General features: G+C 45.1%; 1 protein-coding gene across 2 annotated transcripts in view; it reads left to right on the plus strand.

Moving 5' to 3' along the window:
* The window catches only part of KIF16B (kinesin family member 16B), a 717,875-nt gene extending 703,464 nt beyond the window's left edge, over nucleotides 1-14,411 (plus strand). For both annotated transcript variants that reach the window (XM_063918526.1, XM_063918527.1), the window contains one exon: nucleotides 13,618-14,411. In XM_063918526.1, the coding sequence (XP_063774596.1) occupies nucleotides 13,618-13,776 (159 nt within the window). In that variant the 3' untranslated portion in view covers nucleotides 13,777-14,411. The remainder of the gene's footprint in view (nucleotides 1-13,617) is intronic.
* Nucleotides 14,412-22,440: the final 8,029 nt, after the last annotated feature.

Genomic DNA, 22,440 nt, shown 5'->3' on the forward strand with positions numbered 1-22,440 from the left:
GCCTCCCTGTCGGAGGGAGCCGTTGGTAAAGCAGACTTCAGGAACCTGCGAGGAGAAGATGTCTCGACTCTCCAATCTTTACCCCTGGGATAATACTCGTACGATCTAGGGGTCAACTTGCGAGTGATCCCACTGCGCCCTGAGACTCTTGAGACTACCCCCCCACCTTGAGTCCGCTTGCACGGCCCCAGCGTCATGCTGAGGACTTGGCAGACGCGGTGGAGGGCTTCTTTTCCTGGGAAAGGGCTGCCTGCTGCAGTCTACTTCCCTTACCTCTATGTCTGGGCAGATATGACTGGCCTTTTGCCTGCATGCCCTCATGGGAAAGGAAAGATTGAGGCTGAAAAGACGGTGTCTTTTTTAGCTGAGATGTAACTTGGGGTAAAAAAGGTTGGATTTCCCAGCTGTTGCTGTGGTCCCCAGGTCCGATGGACCGACCCCCAAATAACTCCTTCCCTTTATACAGCAATACTTCCATCTGCCGTATGGGATCTGTATCACCTGACCACTGTCGTGTCCCTGACATCTTCTGGGAGATATGGACAACGCACTTATCTTGATGCCAGAGAGCAAATATCCCTCTGTGCATCTCACATACATATATATAGAATGCATCCTATTAAATGCTGTACATGAATAAAATATTTTCAGTCAGGGAATCCGACCAAGCCAACCCAGCACTGCATCTCCAGGCTGATGGCGATCGCTGGTCGCAGTATAACCACCGTATGTGTGTATATACTTTTTAGGATATTTTTCCAGCTTCCTATCAGCTGGCTCCTTGAGGGCGGCCGTATCTGGAGACGGTAACGCCACTTGATAAGCGTGTGAGCGCCTTATCACCCTAAGGGGTGTTTCCCAACGTACCCTAATTTCTGGCGGGAAAGGGTATAACGCCAATATTTGCTATCGGGGTAACCCTACGCATCATCACACACTTCATTTTATTTTATCTGATTCAGGAAAAACTACAGGTAGTTTTTTCACTCCCACATAATACCCTTTCTTGTGGTACTTGTAGTATCAGAAACACGTAACACCTCCTTCATTGCCCTTAACGTGTGGCCCTAATGAGAAATACGTTTGTTTATTCACCGTCGACACTGTATTCAGTGTCCGTGTCTGTGTCTGTGTCGACCGACTGAGGTAAATGGGCGTTTTTTAAAAACCCCTGACGGTGTTTCTGAGACGCCTGGACCGGTCCTAATAGATTGTCGGCCGTCTCATGTCGTCAACCGACCTTGCAGCGTGTTGACATTCTCACGTAATTCTCTAAATAAGCCATCCATTCCGGTGTCGACTCCCTAGAGAGTGACATCACCATTACAGGCAATTTCTCCGCCTCCTCACCAACATCGTCCTCATACATGTCGACACACACGTACCGACACACAGCACACACACCGGGAATGCTCTGACAGAGGACAGGACCCACTAGCCCTTTGGGGAGACAGAGGGAGAGTCTGCCAGCACACACCAAAAACGCTATAATTATATAGGGACAACCTTATATAAGTGTTTCTCCCTTATAGCATCTTTTATATATATACAATATCGCCAAAATCAGTGCCCCCCCTCTCTGTTTTAACCCTGTTTCTGTAGTGCAGTGCAGGGGAGAGCCTGGGAGCCTTCTCTCCAGCTTTTCTGTGAGAGAAAATGGCGCTGTGTGCTGAGGAGATAGGCCCCGCCCCTTTTTCGGCGGGCTCGTCTCCCGCTATTTTTGAAGTTAGGCAGGGGTTAAATATCTCCATATAGCCTCTGTGGGCTATATGTGAGGTATTTTTTGCCTCTAATAAGGTTTTTATTTGCCTCTCAGAGCGCCCCCCCCAGCGCTCTGCACCCTCAGTGACTGTTGTGTGAAGTGTGCTGAGAGGAAAATGGCGCACAGCTGCAGTGCTGTGCGCTACCTTTATGAAGACTCAGGAGTCTTCAGCCGCCGATTTTGGACCTCTTCTCTCTTCAGCGTCTGCAAGGGGGCCGGCGGCGCGGCTCCGGTGACCATCCAGGCTGTACCTGTGATCGTCCCTCTGGAGCTAGTGTCCAGTAGCCAAGCAGCAAATCCACTCTGCACGCAGGTGAGTTCACTACTTCTCCCCTAAGTCCCTCGTTGCAGTGATCCTGTTGCCAGCAGGACTCACTGTAAAGTAAAAAACCTAAGCTAAACTTTCTCTAAGCAGCTCTTTAGGAGAGCCACCTAGATTGCACCCTTCTCGTTCGGGCACAAAATCTAACTGGAGTCTGGAGGAGGGTCATAGGGGGAGGAGCCAGTGCACACCACCTGATCTGGTAAAAGCTTTACTTTTTTGTGCCCTGTCTCCTGCGGAGCCGCTATTCCCCATGGTCCTTTCAGGAACCCCAGCATCCACTTAGGACGATAGAGAAATTAGGGTTGAGGCAGAGATTGCTAGGCAGCTTTCTGCATACCTCCCACCTTATTAAAAGTACAAAGAGGGATCTTTGCGCATGCCCAAAAAGGGGGCATGGCCTATATGAAAGGGGCATGTCCTAGCGACAGAGCCTTGATCGCGAGTCACGCCCCCTTGTACCATGCCCCCTCTCACCTGTGAATAGACGCATGTGCACAGCGTCTATTCACCGCTGCTCTGCGAGAGGAGGCTCCCGACTGCCCCCCCCCCTCCTCCACCGCGAGACACTGTGGCCCGCAGGTGGGACAGCGGGATAATCCCAAAAAATGGGACTGTCCCGCAAAAATCGGGACAGTTGGGAGGTATGTTAAAGATGCAATTGTGTATAAAAACATAGCTCTGTCAGCCACGATTCCTGCAATGCTGTGAGCTGTCCCTACCATGTCCTTTTGTCCCCTTCTGACACCTCATCTTTCTGAGCCAAAAAAAAGTCCATTTAAAATGACATCCATGGTGTTTTAATTGCTGACCCGGGTTGAGTTAAAAGGAGCCAACCCTGCAATAACCCGGATTGAAAGTGTAGTGTGAAAGGGTCTGACCCGTGTCCGACCCGGGTTCAAAGTACCGGGTTGACCCGGGTTTGCGGTGTGAAAGGGGTATATGTGACAGAGTCTGAATCTGTGTACAAAGCACAATGGAATTTGGAGTGGAAAATGCCACAGCCGCTGCATTGTAGCACTTATACTGTAGTGTATAAGGACATATCTGTACAGTGCCCTTTAGACGATCTAGTAGCACTATCCTACTGCTAAAAATACACATTTTCTTCCTGAAGTTAAGGTGCCCATACGCTAGTGGGATTTGGGACCTTTTCCTACGATTCCGACGCATCGGGCCATGAAATCGGATGAAAAGTGGCAAATCGCCTGTGAATACGATCCGAATCGCAATCCAATGCTCATTGGATCATAGCCTGTAGATCACAAGGGCTGCACTATGGATTTCTTGGATCCCGCAGGCATGGCTGGGATCGCATACGATACATCGTATGCAAAAGCACCGCATATGATGTATTGTATGTGATCCTGCTGCCTGGGAAGCCGCCGGGCAGTTCAAGGGAGACGTATGCGACTTTTCCCCTCGGAGAAATCTCAGTAGTGTATGGGGACCTGAACAGTAGCGATTGGAGATTGGACCTGTTCATAACACATCTATAGGGGGCGTATTACAGTACACACAGTATAGACTTTTGCATATGAGTTATCAAATGTTTTGCCCATTGACAACGACAAGCAACATAGAGGCCATTTAAGTGTCATTTAAGGAGGACTTGCCATATATATGTTTAACCTGTAATCAGGAAGGCCACTGCAATAAGATTATACCGTAATACACAGTATACAACTAATTCATTTGTTTTGTTACTTGAAATGATGCACTGTTTACTGTAGATTATATTGAATTCTAATTTTTGTGACCATATAAAAGCATGAAGCTGTAGGCTTAGTGCTTGTTTGCAGGACACTGAAATCCACAGCTCAAAATTACTTACTGGAATTAATACCTGCATCCACTGTCAGGAGTGGGCAGTCGTTATCACCCCTCTGATCCTGCCATCTTCTGCTGACCTTTCACCAGAGAATTTTGCCCTCTAAATTATTAATTTTTTTTTAAAGACCACTAAGGGCTCGATTCAATTGAATGCGGATTGAATAGCGCCAGGAGGGATCTCCCAGAACTATTCAATTCAGCGCAATGTGATCCCCGGCTAAAGGATTTCTTTCTGCACCCATCCAGGGGTGCGAGCAGAAATCCAACAAAACTAGGCCTGCAATGCTGTTTGCAAGCACCATGCAAACAGCATTGCAGCAAGGCATTTTAGTCGGCGAATGCCCATTCTCGCAACTAAACACCCTGTTTCATCCAGGACTATGGGCATTCTCCAACTTGGCATTGCGCTAAATTGAATATCTTCAGGAACTCCTTCCTGGCGCTATTCAGTTCACTGTGAATTGAATCTGCCCAATTGTGTTTCTGCTTGCAGCAAATAAGATCGCAACTGCTAATTTATGCACGCCCAGAAAACGCCGTCTGAATGGCCATGAAACGAATGCGTTTGGCCGACCACTCCCCATTACCACCCCCAAAAGCTGTCTTCCTGTCACACACTGTGCAACTAATTGCTCGGCGAAACAACATTCGCAATTCGCTTGTTGCGTGTCTGTACTGCGGATCAGATGCTTGCGCAGTAAGAAAACATTGACCGATATGCATACAATATTCGCCTTGTGACTGCATCTGAATTAGGCCCAGAAGGGAGATGCATATGGACACGGGTGTGCCAAAATCTAAAAATATCTTTGACTATGGGGCTAATTCAGACCTGATCGCTAGGCTGCATTTTCATCAGCGGGCGATCAGGTCTAAACTGCGTATGCACCGCAATGCACAGACGCGTTGCATGGGTACAAAGCGGATCGCCGCTCAGCGATGGGTTTGTGCGAAGGATCCATTCACACGGGCGTTCGGAAGGAGATTGACAGGAAGAAGGCATTTGTGGGTGTTAACTGACCATTTTCTAGGAGTGTTTGGAAAAACGCAGGCGTTTCCAAGCGTTGGAAGGGTGGGTGTCTGACGTCAATTCCTGCCCTGAACAGGCTGGAGTGATCGCAGCGGCTGAGTTAGTCCTGGGTTACTCAGAGAGACGATCAGGTCTGAATAAGCCACTATGTACGTCGCAAAATCCGTAATATAGTTCATGTTTAACTTTTTTTTTTTTTAAATGTAATTTTAGTTTTTTTAGGGGCTGTGTATTTAAAATAGTAACAAAATAATTTTTGAGGTAACATACCTCCATGGGAGTATTAAATGGCTTACAAAGCTTTACTGTTACATTTACTGCAAACTATCAATATCACATGCGTGTACAGTATAGTATCTTGTAATTGCAGTCCTTATGCTTTCAATTATAGAATGTTTTTTCTTTACAGCGTTTAAGGCATACTGTGGTATTCTTTAAAAAAACAAAACAGTATCATTAAAGTATAGCAGAATATAATTTAAATGTTCATGCTCAATATAACTAAAGTACTTGATGGATTGGGTGATAATTGCGATGACCGTGTACTTTTTTTCTAACACCACCATCCATTATAACTTTGTGTATTTAACAAGAATATGTTCCAATACAGTACACTGATATTATATCTTTATAACACCAAACCTCCCTATAATGCCCATTTTTGGCTATTGCTTTAAATTGTTTGTTTAAAGAGGAAACCTGGCCTGTAATAGAATATACTATTATAACAGAACTAGTAAAGGGTCATCTCAGTGTGCACTGCTATGCCCACTCCACCACACAGTCCCCCACATACATTTCACCACCACCGCCCCCTCCCATCTCGCTAGCAGTGAGAGCCTTTAGGGCGCAGGCAGACCTCAGCAAATGATTGTACAGTTAGAACACTTCACCCAGCATAATAATAATGCACATGCACTCTGTAACAGAAATGTCACCACCGAGAACAGTAAATTAGAGGAATTTGCTTGGAGGGTGGTCAGACAGGTTGCCGTTCTTCAGCTGTCCTTAAATAATATAAAATATCGTTGATTCACTGCACCAGCCGAAGCCAGGGCATCAGTCTGAGCCTCTCCTGAACAATGGTCGTTTGTGGAGAATATAAAATCTATAAAGGCACAGTTCAGGCATACTGCAGCTTCAGGCTTTAACAGCCTGGATACAAAACTAAAATACCCGGTGTTCAAATGTCGATAATTAGCCAGTTACAAAACTTCAGTCCAGGCCAACCTTTTACTTTCATAATGCAAAATTATTAGTCTTCTGCCTGTTTTTTTTGTTTTTGTTTTGTTTTTTGATCTGGGCAAAGGGGTTTTGGAGGATGATTCATGTCAAACACTTTGGTAGCTGCATGCCAAGGCCATTCCAGAAATGACAAGCTGTCACTGCTTGCCCAGACTGCGTGGTAAATTCAATTCCTTTGTTGTCATTTGTAAATAGCTATGACATGACTTGCTTTGATTTGTGCTCACAAGGATTGATCTCCGTCACTGCCTAGGCCTGTCAGAATATTTATTGCAGATTTTTTACTTAAAAAAGGGGCAGATTTCATGAGAAATGCAGCCAGGCTTCCACGTACTCATTCGTTATCTATATATGTGTATGTGACGTCTTCATTTGTTTATTTCCAAGGTACCGTACATGAAAAGTGTCATCACCATTATTACCGAGAATATGAAATAGAATACATAGCAATTAGTATTTAATGAGTTGGTAGCTGGACATATTATATTGGATGATAGTGATTGCACATAAGTGAGAAATCATTGTTGTTGTTTTTTAATAGTTTCATTATTGTTAGAACTGACGACTCCACTTTTTCGTAGCCAACGGTGAAGACAGATATAATTATTTGCTTCTCATTTCACAGCCTAACTCTCCAGTCCCCTGGGATGTGTTTGAGAATTGTGTATTGTTTTTCCAATACCCCCTGTAAAGTTATGGTAACAGAACGCTTAGATAAATTAGACTACAAATACATTTTGTCTTTTTTTTTTTTTTAGAATTTACAGTACAATGGTTTCATTTGTATTTGCAGGCATTGACAATATAGTTTCATACAGTATGTACTGTATATATTGAACATTTTTATTGAGATTTGTAATATTAATTTAAGAGAGAATATACAGAAGTAAAGAGAATGTATTTATTAATCGGTCTTTAAAACTTTAAAACAATTTTTGTTTTCATTTTCTAAACATAGATAACAAGATAAAACAACTTACAGTATTACTTAAATATAAATAAATACGGAGATCAGCCTCACAGCAATCACGATATGTGCTCCTGTAAGCTGATTAATTATAATATATAGAGGTTCTCTATAGAGGTCAATAGTAAATGATTATTCTGTAAACACAACATTGACCTCACAGAAGCGGCCACTCTCCTAATGATATGATTGCAATATCGGCTATGTAATACACATGAAATAGACGTTATTATGGGTTAAATTACAGTCGATATAGATGGATCCTGCATGTTTTCAGCTGAAGGTCATGCAGATAAAACAGACACGTAACAGGTACATACATGTCAAGCTAAGGATGTACATTGCAAGTCTTGTAAATAAATATTCATCAAAACAACAATAAAATCTGATGTAGACAAAGGAGACAGACAGAAGGATTCTGTTCATGAGATCTTGCAGTCTAGAGGGAGTTAGTAAAGAAGTTACAATAGGAGCCATTAAGCAGTTAAGGTGCATACACACAGAGAGATTTTGGCTATGAGAGATTTTGACTGAGAGATTTCCCTTGAACTGGCAGTCGGAGATTTTGACTAACTTTTCCAGCAATTTTGTCTAACTATGCAAGAGATTTTGGCTATGGGAGATTTTGACTATCTCATTTAAATAAGGGGATGAGTGGGGGAGTGTCATATATAGGATGATTTTGCAGGGTGGCTGATATTTAAATAGCTAAAAAAAAATTGCCTGGGGTCCCCCCTCCTATGTATAACCAGCCTCGGGCTCTTTGAGCCGGTCCTGGTTGTTAAAATACAGAGGAAAAAATGCGTAGGGTTCCCCCATATTTAGACAACCAGCACCGGGCTCTGCGTCCGGTCCTGGTTTAAAAAATACGGGGGACAAAAGACATAGGGGTCCCCAGTATTTTTAAAACCAGCACCGGGCTCCACTAGCCAGGGACATAATGCCACAGCCGGGGGACACTTTTATATTGGTCCCTGCGGCCGTGCCATTACCCCCCCAACTAGTCACCCCTGGCCGGGGTACCCTGGAGGAGTGGGGACCCCTTAAATTAAGGGGTCCCCCCCCTCCAGCCACCCAAGGGCCAGGGGTGAAGCCCGAGGCTGTCCCCCCCCCCCCCCCCCCCCCATCCGTGGGCGGTGGATGGGAGGCTGATAGCCTTTCAAATTACATAAAAAGAATATTGTCTTTTGCTGTGGAACTACAAGTCCCAGCAAGCCTCCACTGCATGCTGGTACTTGGAGAACCACAAGTACCAGCATGCGGGGGGGGGGGGGGGGTAACGGGCCCGCTGGTACCTGTAGTTCCACAACAAAAGAAATACCCAAAAAAAGACACAACTCACACACCGTGAAAGTAAAAATTTATTTAAAACACACACACTCACTCACACATACTTACCTACATCCCACGCCGCCAATCACGTCCCCTTGTCCAGTAGAATCCAATAGGGGTACCTGTAAAAAAATAAAAAAGTACTCCCGTAATATCCTGTGAAGTTCGGACCTCTCCACCTCCCCATAGACAGACGGACAGATCACCCCCTCCCCCATTGACAGACAGTACTGCACCATCATGCCCCCCCCCCCCCACCCCCATATAGACTGGCAGGACAACAGCACCTCTCCCCCACCACACACAGCAGGATAGCACCATCACCCCCCCCTCCCCTCCATGGAATGGACAGCACAATCATTCCCCCCCCCCCCTTCCCATAGACTGACAGTACTGCTCACCTCAGCATGTCAGCGGCTCTCACCTCAGGGTTGAAGCTAGATCCAAGTGGGCTAAGGGACGGAGGCTCATCAGCCTGAGAGGAGCTGCTCTCCGGACTACACGCCGTCCCACTGTGCCACCTACCCTGGACCTGCACCGCCCGGCTACACGGACACTCGACGCCAACTTCCCCCTCCCGGACCTGACATTAATGTGCTGCGCACGTGCCCGAGCCCTCCCCCCCGGGACCGGATGCTACAGAGCGGCATCTCCCCCCTCTCCCGAACAGAGAATAGCAGTATTCATACTCACGTACTTGGAGCCTGTGCTGAAGGTTGATGTGCTGCTGGCTCTTCCCTCTTCAGCCTCCGCTCAGGTAATAATAGTGGCTTTACTTCATGAGATCGCTGTCGCTGCTAAAAATTGACTTGCCTGCAGAGTCTATTTTTAGCAGCGATAGCGATCTGGCGGGGATGCGCATCGCTATCGCTGCCTGTGTACACACAGAGCGATATGGACTAACTTTCTGAGCGATTTTGACTATATAGTCAAAATCGCTCAGTTATATCGCTCCGTGTGTATGCACCTTTAGTGTCTATAGAGAGAGCAGTGTGAGTGAGGTGATGGTAGGATAGCAAAGTGGTAGGTTCTGAGGGAGGGCTGGAGAGATTGGAGGTTGGGATAGAGTTTGCCCAGGTGGGGTAGGGAGATGCAGGCGGGAGCGAGATGTGGATTTCAGAGGGAGGAAAGGCATAGGTCAGAATGGGTAGGTTGTGCTTTCAATATAAGAAATAATGTGTAAGGTAAACACAAACTAGGGTGAACATTCTGAATTGGATTATGGAGATATTGGGGTGCCAGTGTACTGATTTACAGAGAGGGGCTGCAGGTAAGGACCAGGGAAGGGCCACCGCATTCAGGGTGGATTCTGACACTTTTAATAAGGTGCAGGCGACAAGATGACGTAAGGGACTTCGTAAGCAGCGTGAGGCTGAGGGCAGAGTTGATGAGGACAAAGAAGTGGTGGAAGTGGGAAACAGAGGAGAGCATGATGTTGTTCATTGTAAGAGATAGATGACAGGAAGGGGAAATATTATCCGTTCCACTTGTAGAGCTGGCACAAAGGCAGATGGACACATGGGATTGGATAGAGGTCAGGTAGATTTGAGCATTGTCTGCATTGAGGCAATATAAAGGCTGAAGAAGTCTATGAGATTTCTGAGAGAGGAGTTGTAAAAACAGAGCAGCATGGGGCCAACATCATGGGATCCGGTCTGAAGATCGACAGTGTCTAGGTCGACAATGTTTAGGTCGACCACTATAGGTCGACATTCAATAGGTCGACAGGGTCAGAAGGTCGACATGTTCTAGGTCGACAGGTCAAAAGGTTGACGTGAGTTTTTTTTAAATCTTTTTTTTTTTTTTTTTACTTTTTCATACTTAACGATCCACGTGGACTATGATTGGAACAGTAATCTGTGCCGGGCGTAGCGAGGCACCTTGCCCGAAGCTCGCGAGCCATGCGAGGGGACACGGTGCACTAATTGGGGTTCCCGGTCACTCGACGAAGAAAACGACACAAAAAAAACATAAAAAACTCATGTCGACCTTTTGACCTGTCGACCTAGAACATGTCGACCTTCTGACCCTGTCGACCTAGTGACTGTCGACATATAGTGGTCGACCTAAATGTTGACGACCTAGACACTGTCGATCTAATGATCCACACCCAACATCATAGCCTTGAGGGAAACCCCAAATTGCTAGAAGTATTGGAAGAGAGTCCAAAATAGAGGCACAATGAAATGGATCCATTCCAGACTATAGGATTGGCGTCTGTAGCTGATCAGTGTAGAGGAGGCTACTTTCCCCTCGTGGTCATAAGTTATAGCCATTGCTGTACAGTGCATCTGGAAAGTATTCACAGCACTTCACTTTTCCCACATTTTGTTATGTTACAGCCTTATTCCAAAATGTAATAAATATTTTTTCCCTCAAAATTCTACACACAATACACCATAATGACAGCATGAAAAAAGGTTTTTTTTTTAGATTTTTGCAAATTTTTAAAAGATAAAAAACTAAGAAATTACATGTACATAAGTATTCACAGCCTTTGCTCAATACTTTGTTGATGCACCTTTGGCAGCAATTACAGCCTCAAGTATTTTTGAACATGATGCCACAAGCTTGGCACACCTATCTTTGGGCAGTTTCACCGATTCCTCTTTGCAGCTCCTCTCAAACTCCATCAGGTTGGATGGGAAGCGTCGGTGCACAGCCATTTTCAGATCTCTCCAGAGATGTTCAATCAGATTCAAGACTGGGCCACTCAAGGACATTCACAGAGTTGTGCTGAAGCCACGCTATTGATATCTTGACTGTGTGCTTAGGGTCGTTGTCCTGCTGAAAGATGAACCGTCGCCCCAGTCTGAGGTCAAGAGCACTCTGGAGCAGGTTTTCATCCAGGATGTCTCTGTACATTGCGGCATTCATCTTTCCCTCTTTCCTGACTAGTCTCACAGTTTTTGCCACTGAAAAACATCCCCACAGCATGATGCCACCACCATGCTTCACTGTAGGGATGGTATTGGCCTGATGATGAGCTGTGCCTGGTTTCCTCCAAACATGACGCCTGGCATTCACGCCAAAGAGTTAAATCTTTGTCTTATCAGACCAGAGAATTTGGTTTCTCATGGTCTGAGAGTCCTTCAGGTGCATTTTGGCAAACTCCAGGCAGGCTGCCATGTGCTTTTTACTAAGGAGTGGCTTCCATCTGATTGGTGGATTGCTGCAGAGATGGTTGTCCTTCTGGAAGGTTCTCATATCTCCACAGAGGAATGCTGTAGTTCTGACAGAGTAACCATGGTTCTTGGTCACCTCCCTGACTAGGGCCCTTCTCCCCCGATCGCTCAGTTTCGACGGCCGGCCAGCTCTAGGACGAGTCCTGGTGGTTCCCAACTTCTTTCATTTACAGATGGTGCTCATTGGGACCTTCAAACCAGCAGATATTTTTCTGTACCCTTCCACAGATTTGTGCCTCGAGACAATCCTGTCTCGGAGGTCTACAGACAATTCCTTTGACTTCATGCATGGTTTCTGCTCAGACATGCACTGTCAAGTGTGGGACCTTATATAGACAGGTGTGTGCCTTTCCAAATCATGTCCAATCAACTGAATTTACCACAGGTGGACTCCAGTTAAGCTGTAGGAACATCTCGAGGATGATCAGTGGAAACAATATGCACCTGAGCTCAATTCCAAGCGTCATGGCAAAGGCTGTGAATACTTATGTGCATGTGATTTCTTAGTTTTTTTATTTTTAATCAATTTTCAAAAATCTCAAACTTTTTTCACTTTTTCATTATGGGGTATTGCGTGTACAATTTTGAGGAAAAAGATTAATTTATTCCATTTTGGAATAAGGCTGCAACATAACAAAATGTGGGAAAAGTGAAGCGCTGTGAATACTTTCCTGATGCACTATATATGGTGTTGAACTTGCCTTCCTTCTTGTTCATATTTTTTATAACATTGCTTACACCAAACTCATTTTTTTCTTGCTAAACTTGATTAGAATTTAGAACACGACCTACCTGTACAACACAGAACAATTTCGACAGAATTTTTAGATAAATGCAAAATATACAACATGGATTTCTCCCCAAATTATATAGGAACAATAATACATAATCGTAGTACTGCAGTGGTGGAATTCATACTGTATATACATGATTACTGTACATGTAGCACAGATAGATAGTACGTATGTTGATGAACACAATGAACAAAGATGGACAGACAGAACACCTGACAAGTGGACATTAATCTGTCATCCTCCATGTTATACATTGTTAGTTTTGACTACTCATTTATATGTATAATCTCACAAACTGACCATATAATTTAGGTAATAATATAATAATAAATTAATAATCATAGGTTAGAACTATCCTTTTTAATAGTAAGCTGCACCCTGGTCTGTCTTGGCACTTTGTTTATTATTGCCCTAGTACTCACTTACAATATTGGGAAATACAGTTTGTCTTAGCCAGGCATTATGAAGTCTATATGGAACACAGGATAAATTAGTAAATACACTGCATACAGTATATACACACATTGTATACCTTAAGGCAGTTTGGGGGGCACAAAAATACTGTTTGCTTATCCATTTCCAACATTGTATTTTAGGTTATTACTTTCAGGGGCTATTTGTGTTTTCATACACTATTGGCAAACAGCCTTTATTGGCGTCCCAAGTCCCATGTGCCGCAGCTTTTCCTGAGCATCGTATTCACTCTTGTGTGTGTCATAGTCACAAAAATTAAACAATTGTATATGACAATACTGCGTAACGAGACTGCACGGATTAAATTGATATGTGACACTTGTACATCTGTGTGCGACTTGGTTTGTATGCAAAGTGCCCGGTACCGTTGTGCCTCATCTGCGACGTTGTAGATATATAACACTGATTCCTGTGAGGTAAAAGTCGCAGCCCGGCGTGTGTGGTACAGATTGAGTACCAGACACGCTGCGTCTGTGGCACAAATAAGATGTAAATTTAATGTAAAAGTTGCTACTCTACACCACCGATTAGCGCCATTGGTATCACGCCGCATGGCACATTGAGGTTGGGTACATCACATCTATAAAGCATGTGTATCTTGAGACTGAAGTGACACTTTATAAAGTACACATTTAGGAAAATTACTCATTTATTGTCATTTCTTTCTTTTTAGAGATACCTCCGAAACTTTTTCTCTATCATGCTGAAGTCTCCCACATCCCCACTGCACATCGATAAGGTCAGCCTGACCCTGTCCAAGCATACCATCTGCGAGTTCTCACCCTTCTTCAAGAAAGGAGTTTTCGACTACAGCAGCCATGGTACTGGCTAAGAAGTCATTAAAAGAAGAAAAAGTGCCTTTATTATGTATAGACTGAGTCAAAAGAAAAAAAAGCAACAAAAACTTAATATATGATTGCTGCAATGAACACTGCACTTCCATGTAATGTCTTAAATGTTTAAACCACTGTACCACTTACCACCTGGCACACTGAATGATATAAAGAGCTCCGTTTTTTTGGCATGGATTGACCACTTAGCGTCACCCCCGTTGTTTAGACAGAGCTCCAACGATGATCTGCTTTGATGAGGAAAAATAGCAGCAGGCGGGTTACTTGTGATAATATAAAATCTATTTTATGAATCTTAACGACGGAAGCTTAGAAGATACGCTAGGAAAGGTTAAGGCAGTCAAGGGATCTATAGGTGATGTTGAACTGCAAGTTCCAACATGTGTCAACAGGACATTCTGGGACATGTTCCACAACAGCTGGGGGAAATACTGTAGGTTTGCCACAGCGGGAAAGAATTGTCCAACCCAACGTTCTCATATTAAACAGAAACAGGTTAGCATGTGTATTTAAACATTTCATTATTGCACTCACAGCTGTCTGTGATAAGGCGGAGGTAGTCGTGGTAAATCATGATTGTATTTACATTTAATAAACTGAGCAATACAATATTGAAGCTTGGCCTGTTTGACCTATATTTCATATGGAGTGTTAAGGTCTCATGCAGCTGAGCCTAGTACGTCTGTCAGCAGTGCTGTAAATCTATCAGTTCTATGATTGCATTTGACCACCAGGTACTTGAGGGCACCATAACCAACAAACATAAAGCACTAATATGTATTTTAATATCTTCTTCGAGGTGAGCAATAAAAACATCCCCTTGCCATACAGTTAGTGGATCACCAAGGCGCCCAGCTGTTTATGGCACAACAGTAGTTCTGGTCAGTACTCCCAAGCAGTAGTGGTTATTTACTAACAAAGTGACTACCTATAGTAACTTGCTGCAATCAGTTTTGTTCAATCAAGTTAGACATTGAGAGGAAATGTCTGCTTGCAATGAGTTGCTGGATATTTGCGTATCTTGGTAATTAAATTCATGTCAGCGAAAGATTATCAAAGCAGGGGGCAAAGTTCACGTATGTCCAATGCTTGTTTGCTAGATCAAATTCACACATATTTCTGTCCTTGTCCTTGGTAAAATGAAGGGTGCCAGCGATCTGTCTGAGACGAATGAAGTGCGATGAGGCAGCCGTCCAGTGATAGCTGTAACAATGTTAAATGGACTCTGTTACACTCTGAACCTGAGGGGCAGGTGACCAGATCAGTGTCCACTTTGGGTACCAGAGTTTGTCACCATATCAGTATATACTGTATACTATCAAGCACTATAATGGTCAGATACTCAACCAGATGATAATTGTCATGCAGCCGTCTTTTCTGCATTCGTCAGTACTACCTGAAAGGTCTCCGTCATAAGTATGTTGGTTGGAAAGGGACCTGATTGGTTGATGGCATTTACAGTAGGAGTAACAGAGCTTCGGTTACAAGAGGAGTCTCTTCCATTGTGGAGCTGACCTGTTTATTCAGCTTCATTGGACATGTATCTATGTTTGAATAACCAAATGAATACTTTAAACATTCTGTACTTGTACATGTCCCCATAGACTCCATATTTTTTACTTATCTTCAATTAAATATAACGAGTAAGCCATTTTTAATAAACAACGTTCAGATGCAAATAATTTAGCTGCAAGAACATTTGTGTGTGTGTGTATATGTATGTATGTATGTATATATATATATATATATATATATATATATATATAAATAATGTGTGTGTGTTTCCTGTTAGCATTACCATTACAAGCTGTTTAGATCGGGAATATATTATGTGCACAAGCTATCCCTATATACTAGTTAAGGTTATCCAGGGCTAATTAAGCAATATACTGCACATTTTATGTCTGTCTACGTTTCAGAGCAATTGTGTCATTGATGTGCATAGATCTGTTTGTATAACGATCTACACTGTAATAAAATTCTTCATGAAATTTCTAATTAACAAAGCACTAAAGGTTGAATTAACTACACTATAATTACACCATAACTATTGAAAACAAATGTAGTGTATGTATGTATGTATGTATGTATATCTATCTATCTATAAATAAATAAATATATATATGTATATATATATATATTACAAAATGGAGACTCAACCCCAATTTCCTGCGCTATACCTCTAGTCTCAGACCACCAAGAAATACCCTCTGTCAGATAAGGTATTAAAAGTATTTAGAATAGAAAAAGATTCTAGTGGGAGCCAATATTCCTTTTATATGACAATAATTTAAAAGTTTTTATTATACAGAAACAAACGATATTCATCTTAAACGTTCGTCATTGATACAACTTTGTAAAAATTCAATAAAACAATGTTACAGTCTTATACATAAAAAAATTCCAGTTGATGTGAGGATTTTACAGTCAGGTGATCACAGTCAGAAATTGAAATGGATGTATCTCCAACCAGATGCTTGTAATAAAGGCTTTATTAACCCGATGTTGCGAAACCCAACGCGTTTCGTCCGTTAGGACTTCATCAGGGGTTTACAATCAGTTCTTATAGTAGGAGTAATTACCATTGGTTAGTAAGGTTAGAATATCCAATGGTTACATCCAATCGCATGTTCGATTCAATGAATATAGTATTTTTTACAGGAACAAGTGCAGCCTCAAATTATTTGATTGAGCTACCAAAGTAACTAGATGTACAGTGTATTTGGTCACATCTACTTAACATGGTTACAGCTACCTGGACATTAGGTTATGTGCAGTCATCATCTGTGTTTATAAATTCAACACCTATATCACTAGTAACCAAGATTGTATAATTTCTGTAACGTCATACTGTAACTCAGTGGTTCTCAAACTCGGTCCTCAGGACCCCACACAGTGCATGTTTTGCAGGTCACCCAGCAAGTGCACAGGTGTATTAATTACTCACTGACACATTTTAAAAAGGTCCACAGATGGAGCTAATTATTTCACTTGCGATTCTGTGAGGAAAACTGCAAAACATGCACTGTGTGGGGTCCTGAGGACCGAGTTTGAGAACCTGTGCTGTAAGTAACTAATCAATATATACAGTAAGTACACATCTACTCAATTACATTTACTTTCCAAAGGTTATATTAAATTTCTCTGACGTCCTAGTGGATGCTGGGAACTCCGTAAGGACCATGGGGAATAGCGGCTCCGCAGGAGACTGGGCACAAAAGTAAAGCTTTAGGACTACCTGGTGTGCACTGGCTCCTCCCCCCATGACCCTCCTCCAAGCCTCAGTTAGATTTTTGTGCCCGGCCGAGAAGGGTGCATTCTAGGAGGCTCTCCTGAGTTTCTTAGAAAAAGTTTAGTTTTAGGTTTTTTATTTTCAGTGAGACCTGCTGGCAACAGGCTCACTGCATCGAGGGACTAAGGGGAGAAGAAGCGAACCTGCCTGCTTGCAGCCAGCTTGGGCTTCTTAGGCTACTGGACACCATTAGCTCCAGAGGGACCGAACACAGGCCCAGCCTCGGAGTCCGGTCCCAGAGCCGCGCCGCCGGCCCCCTTACAGAGCCAGAAGCAAGAAGAGGTCCGGAAAAATCGGCGGCAGAAGACATCAGTCTTCAACAAGGTAGCGCACAGCACTGCAGCTGTGCGCCATTGCTCCTCAGGCACACTTCACACTCCGGTCACTGAGGGTGCAGGGCGCTAGGGGGGGGCGCCCTGAGCAGCAATATAAACACCTTGGCTGGCGAAAATACACCACATATAACCCCCAGGGCTATATGGATGTATTTTAACCCCTGCCAGAATTCACCAAAAAGCGGGAGAAAAGGCCGCCGAGAAGGGGGCGGAGCCTATCTCCTCAGCACACGGGCGCCATTTTCCATCACAGCTCCGCTGGAAGGACATCTCCCTGACTCTCCCCTGCAGTCCTGCACTACAGAAAAGGGTAAAAAAGAGAGGGGGGGCACTAATTTGGCGCAGTTTTGATAATAACAGCAGCTATAAAGGGAAAAGCACGTTATATAGTGGTATTCCTGTCTATATATAGCGCTCTGGTGTGTGCTGGCATACTCTCCCTCTGTCTCCCCAAAGGGCTAGTGGGGTCCTGTCCTCTATCAGAGCATTCCCTGTGTGTCGGTACGTTTGTGTCGACATGTATGAGGAAACTGATGTGGAGGCGGAGCAATTGCCTGTAATGGTGATGTCACCCCCTAGGGGGTCGACACCTGAGTGGATGAGCTTATGGAAGGAATTAGACAGTGTCAGCTCTTTACAAAAGACAGTTGATGACATGAGACAGCCGGCTACTCAGCTTGGGCCTGTCGGGGCGTCTCAAAGGCCATCAGGGGCTCTAAAGCGCCCGTTACCTCAGATGGCAGATACAGATGCCGACACGGATACTGACTCCAGTGTCGACGGTGAAGAGACGAATGTGACTTCCAGTAGGGCCACACGTTACATGATTGAGGCAATGAAAGATGTTTTACACATTTCTGATATTACAAGTACCACTAAAAAGGGTATTATGTTTGGTGAGAAAGAACTACCCGTAGTTTTTCCTGAATCTGATGAATTAAATGAAGTGTGTGATGAAGCGTGGGTTTACCCCGATAAAAAAACTGATAATTCCTGAAAAGTTATTGGCATCATACCCTTTCCCGCCAGAGGTTAGGGCACGTTGGGAAACACCCCCTAGGGTGGATAAAGCGCTCACACGCTTGTCTAAACAGGTGGCACTACCCTCTCCTGAGACGGCCGCCCTTAAGGAACCTGCTGACAGAAAGCAGGAGAATATCCTAAAATGTATATACACACATACTGGTGTTATACTGCGACCAGCAATCGCCTCAGCCTGGATGTGCAGTGCTGGGGTGGCTTGGTCGGATTCCCTGACTGAAAATATTGATACCCTAGATAGGGACAGTATATTACTGACTATATTGCATTTAAAAGATGCATTTTTATATATGCGTGATGCACAGAGGGATATTTGCCGACTGGCATCAAGAGTAAGTGCGCTGTCCATTTCTGCCAGAAGAGGGTTATGGACGAGGCAGTGGTCAGGTGATGCGGATTCCAAAAGGCATATGGAAGTATTGCCTTATACAGGGGAGGAGTTATTTGGGGTAGGTCTATCAGACCTGGTGGCCACGGCAACGGCTGGGAAATCCACACTTTTACCCCAGGTAGCCTCTCAACATAAGAAGACGCCGTATTATCAGGCGCAGTCCTTTCGGCCCCATAAGGGCAAGCGGGCAAAAGGTTCCTCATTTCTGCCCCGTGGCAGAGGAAGAGGAAAAAGGCTGCAGCAGACAGCCAGTTCCCAGGAACAGAAGCCCTCTCCCGCTTCTGCCAAGTCCTCAGCATAACGCTGGGGCTTTACAAGCGGACTCAGACACGGTGGGGGCCCGTCTCAAGAATTTCAGAGCGCAGTGGGCTCACTCACAAGTGGACCCCGGGATCCTTCAGGTGGTATCTCAGGGGTACAAATTGGAATTCGAGACGTCTTCCCCTCGCTGTTTCCTAAAGTCTGCTTTACCGACGTCTCCCTCCGACAGGGAGGCGGTATTGGAAGCCATTCACAAGCTGTATTCTCAGCAGGTGATAATTAAGGTACCCCTCCTGCAACAGGGAAAGGGGTATTATTCCACGCTGTTGGTGATACCGAAGCCGGACGGCTCGGTGAGACCTATTTTAAATCTAAAATCTTTGAACACTTACATACAGAGGTTCAAATTCAAGATGGAATCACTCAGAGCAGTGATCGCGAACCTGGAAGAAGGGGATTATATGGTGTCTCTGGACATCAAGGATGCTTACCTCCATGTCCCAATTTACCCTTCTCATCAAGGGTACCTCAGGTTTGTGGTACAGAACTGCCACTATCAGTTTCAGACGCTGCCGTTTGGATTGTCCACGGCACCCCGGGTCTTTACCAATGTAATGGCCGAAATGTTGATACTCCTCCGAAGGAAAGGAGTTTTTAATTATCCCTTACTTGGACGATCTCCTGATAAGGGCGAGATCCAGGGAACAGTTGGTAGTCGGGTTAACAATATCCCAAAAATCGCAGCTGATCCCGACGACACGTCTTCTATTCCTAGGGATGATCCTGGACACAGTCCAGAAAAAGGTGTTTCTCCCGGAGGAGAAAGCCAGGGAGTTATCCGAGCTAGTCAGAAACCTCCTAACACCAGGCCAAGTCTCAGTGCATCAATGCACAAGGGGCCTGGGAAAAATGGTGGCTTCCTACGAAGCAATCCCATTTGGCAGATTCCACGCTAGAACATTCCAGTGGGATCTGCGGGACAAATGGTCCGGATCGCATCTTCAGATGCATCAGCGGTTAACCCTGTCCCCAAGGACAAGGGTGTCTCTCCTGTGGTGGTTGCAGAGTGCTCATCTTCTAGAGGGCCTCAGATTCGGCATTCAGGACTGGGTCCTGGTGACCACAGATGCCAGCCTGCGAGGCTGGGGAGCAGTCACACAGGGAAAAAATTTCCAGGGCTTGAGGTCAAGCCTGGAGACAGCACTTCACATAAATATTCTGGAGTTAAGGGCCATTTACAATGCTCTAAGCCAAGCAAGACCTCTGCTTCAAGGTCAGCCGGTGCTGTTCCAGTCGGACAACATCACGGCAGTCGCCCACGTAAACAGACAGGGCGGCACAAGAAGCAGGAGGGCAATGGCAGAAGCTGCAAGGATTCTTCGCTGGGCGGAAAATCATGTAATAGCACTGTCAGCAGTGTTCATTCCGGGACTGGACACGACCTCCACCCGGGAGAGTGGGGACTTCATCCAGAAGTCTTCCACATGATTGTGAACCGTTGGGAAAAACCAATGGTGGACATGATGGCGTCCCGCCTCAACAAAAAACTGGACAGGTATTGCGCCAGGTCAAGGGACCCTCAGGCAATAGCTGTGGACGCTCTGGTAACACCGTGGGTTTACCAGTCGGTGTATGTGTTCCCTCCTCTGCCTCTCATACCCAAGGTACTGAGAATTATAAGACGGAGAGGAGTAAGAACTATACTCGTGGCTCCGGGTTGGGCCAAGAAGGACTTGGTACCCGGAACTTCAAGAGATGCTCACAGAGGACCCGTGGCCTCTGCCTCTAAGAAGGGACCTGCTCCAGCAAGGACCCTGTCTGTTTCAAGACTTACCGCGGCTGCGTTTGACGGCATGGCGGTTGAACGCCGGATCCTAAAGAAAAAAGGCATTCCGGAGGAAGTCATCCCTACCCTGATCAAAAAGCCAGGAGGGATGTGACCGCAAAACATTATCACCGCATTTGGCGAAAATATGTTGCGTGGTGCGAGGCCAGGAAGGCCCCAACGGAGGAATTTCAACTGGGTCGATTCCTGCATTTCCTGCAAACAGGAGTGTCTATGGGCCTCAAATTGGGGTCCATTAAGGTTCAAATTCCGGCCCTGTCGATTTTCTTCCAAAAAGATCTGGCTTCAGTTACTGAAGTCCAGACATTTGTCAAGGGAGTGCTGCATATACAGCCTCCTTTTGTGCCTCCAGTGGCACCTTGGGATCTCAATGTAGTTTTGGGGTTCCTCAAATCACATTGGTTTGAACCACTTAAATCTGTGGATTTAAAACATCTCACATGGAAAGTGGTCATGCTGTTGGCCCTGGCTTCGGCCAGGCGCGTGTCAGAATTGACAGCTTTATCCTGTAAAAGCCCTTATCTGACTTTCCATTCGGACAGGGCGGAATTGAGGACTAGTCCTCAGTTTCTCCCTAAGGTGGTGTCAGCGTTTCACCTGAACCAGCCTATTGTGGTGCCTGCGGCTACTAGGGACTTGGAGGATTCCAAGTTGCTGGACGTTGTCAGGGCCCGGGAAATATGTTTCCAGGACGGCTGGAGTCAGAAAATCTGACTCGCTGTTTATCCTGTATGCACCCAACAAGCTGGGTGCTCCTGCTTCTAAGCAGACTATTGCTCGTTGGATTTGTAGTACAATTCAGCTTGCACATTCTGTGGCAGGCCGGCCACAGACAAAATCTGTAAAAGCCCATTCCACAAGGAAGGTGGGCTCATCTTGGGCGGCTGCCCGAGGGGTCTCGGCTTTACAACTTGCCGAGCAGCTACTTGGTCAGGGGCAAACACGTTTGCTAAATTCTACAAATTTGATACCCTGGCTGAGGAGGACCTGGAGTTCTCTCATTCGGTGCTGCAGAGTCATCCGCACTCTCCCGCCCGTTTGGGAGCTTTGGTATAATCCCCATGGTCCTTACGGAGTTCCCAGCATCCACTAGGACGTCAGAGAAAATAAGAATTTACTTACCGATAATTCTATTTCTCGTAGTCCGTAGTGGATGCTGGGCGCCCATCCCAAGTGCGGATTGTCTGCAATACTAAATCGGGTTATTGTTGTTGTGAGCCATCTTTCCAGAGGCTCCTCTGTTATCATGCTGTTAACTGGGTTCAGGTCACAAGTTGTACGGTGTGATTGGTGTGGCTGGTATGAGTCTTACCCGGGATTCAAAATTCTTCCTTATTGTGTACGCTCGTCCGGGCACAGTATCCTAACTGAGGCTTGGAGGAGGGTCATGGGGGGAGGAGCCAGTGCACACCAGGTAGTCCTAAAGCTTTACTTTTGTGCCCAGTCTCCTGCGGAGCCGCTATTCCCCATGGTCCTTAC

This window comes from Pseudophryne corroboree, chromosome 4, assembly GCF_028390025.1.
Source record: "Pseudophryne corroboree isolate aPseCor3 chromosome 4, aPseCor3.hap2, whole genome shotgun sequence".
In the NCBI taxonomy this organism is placed as follows: domain Eukaryota; kingdom Metazoa; phylum Chordata; class Amphibia; order Anura; family Myobatrachidae; genus Pseudophryne; species Pseudophryne corroboree.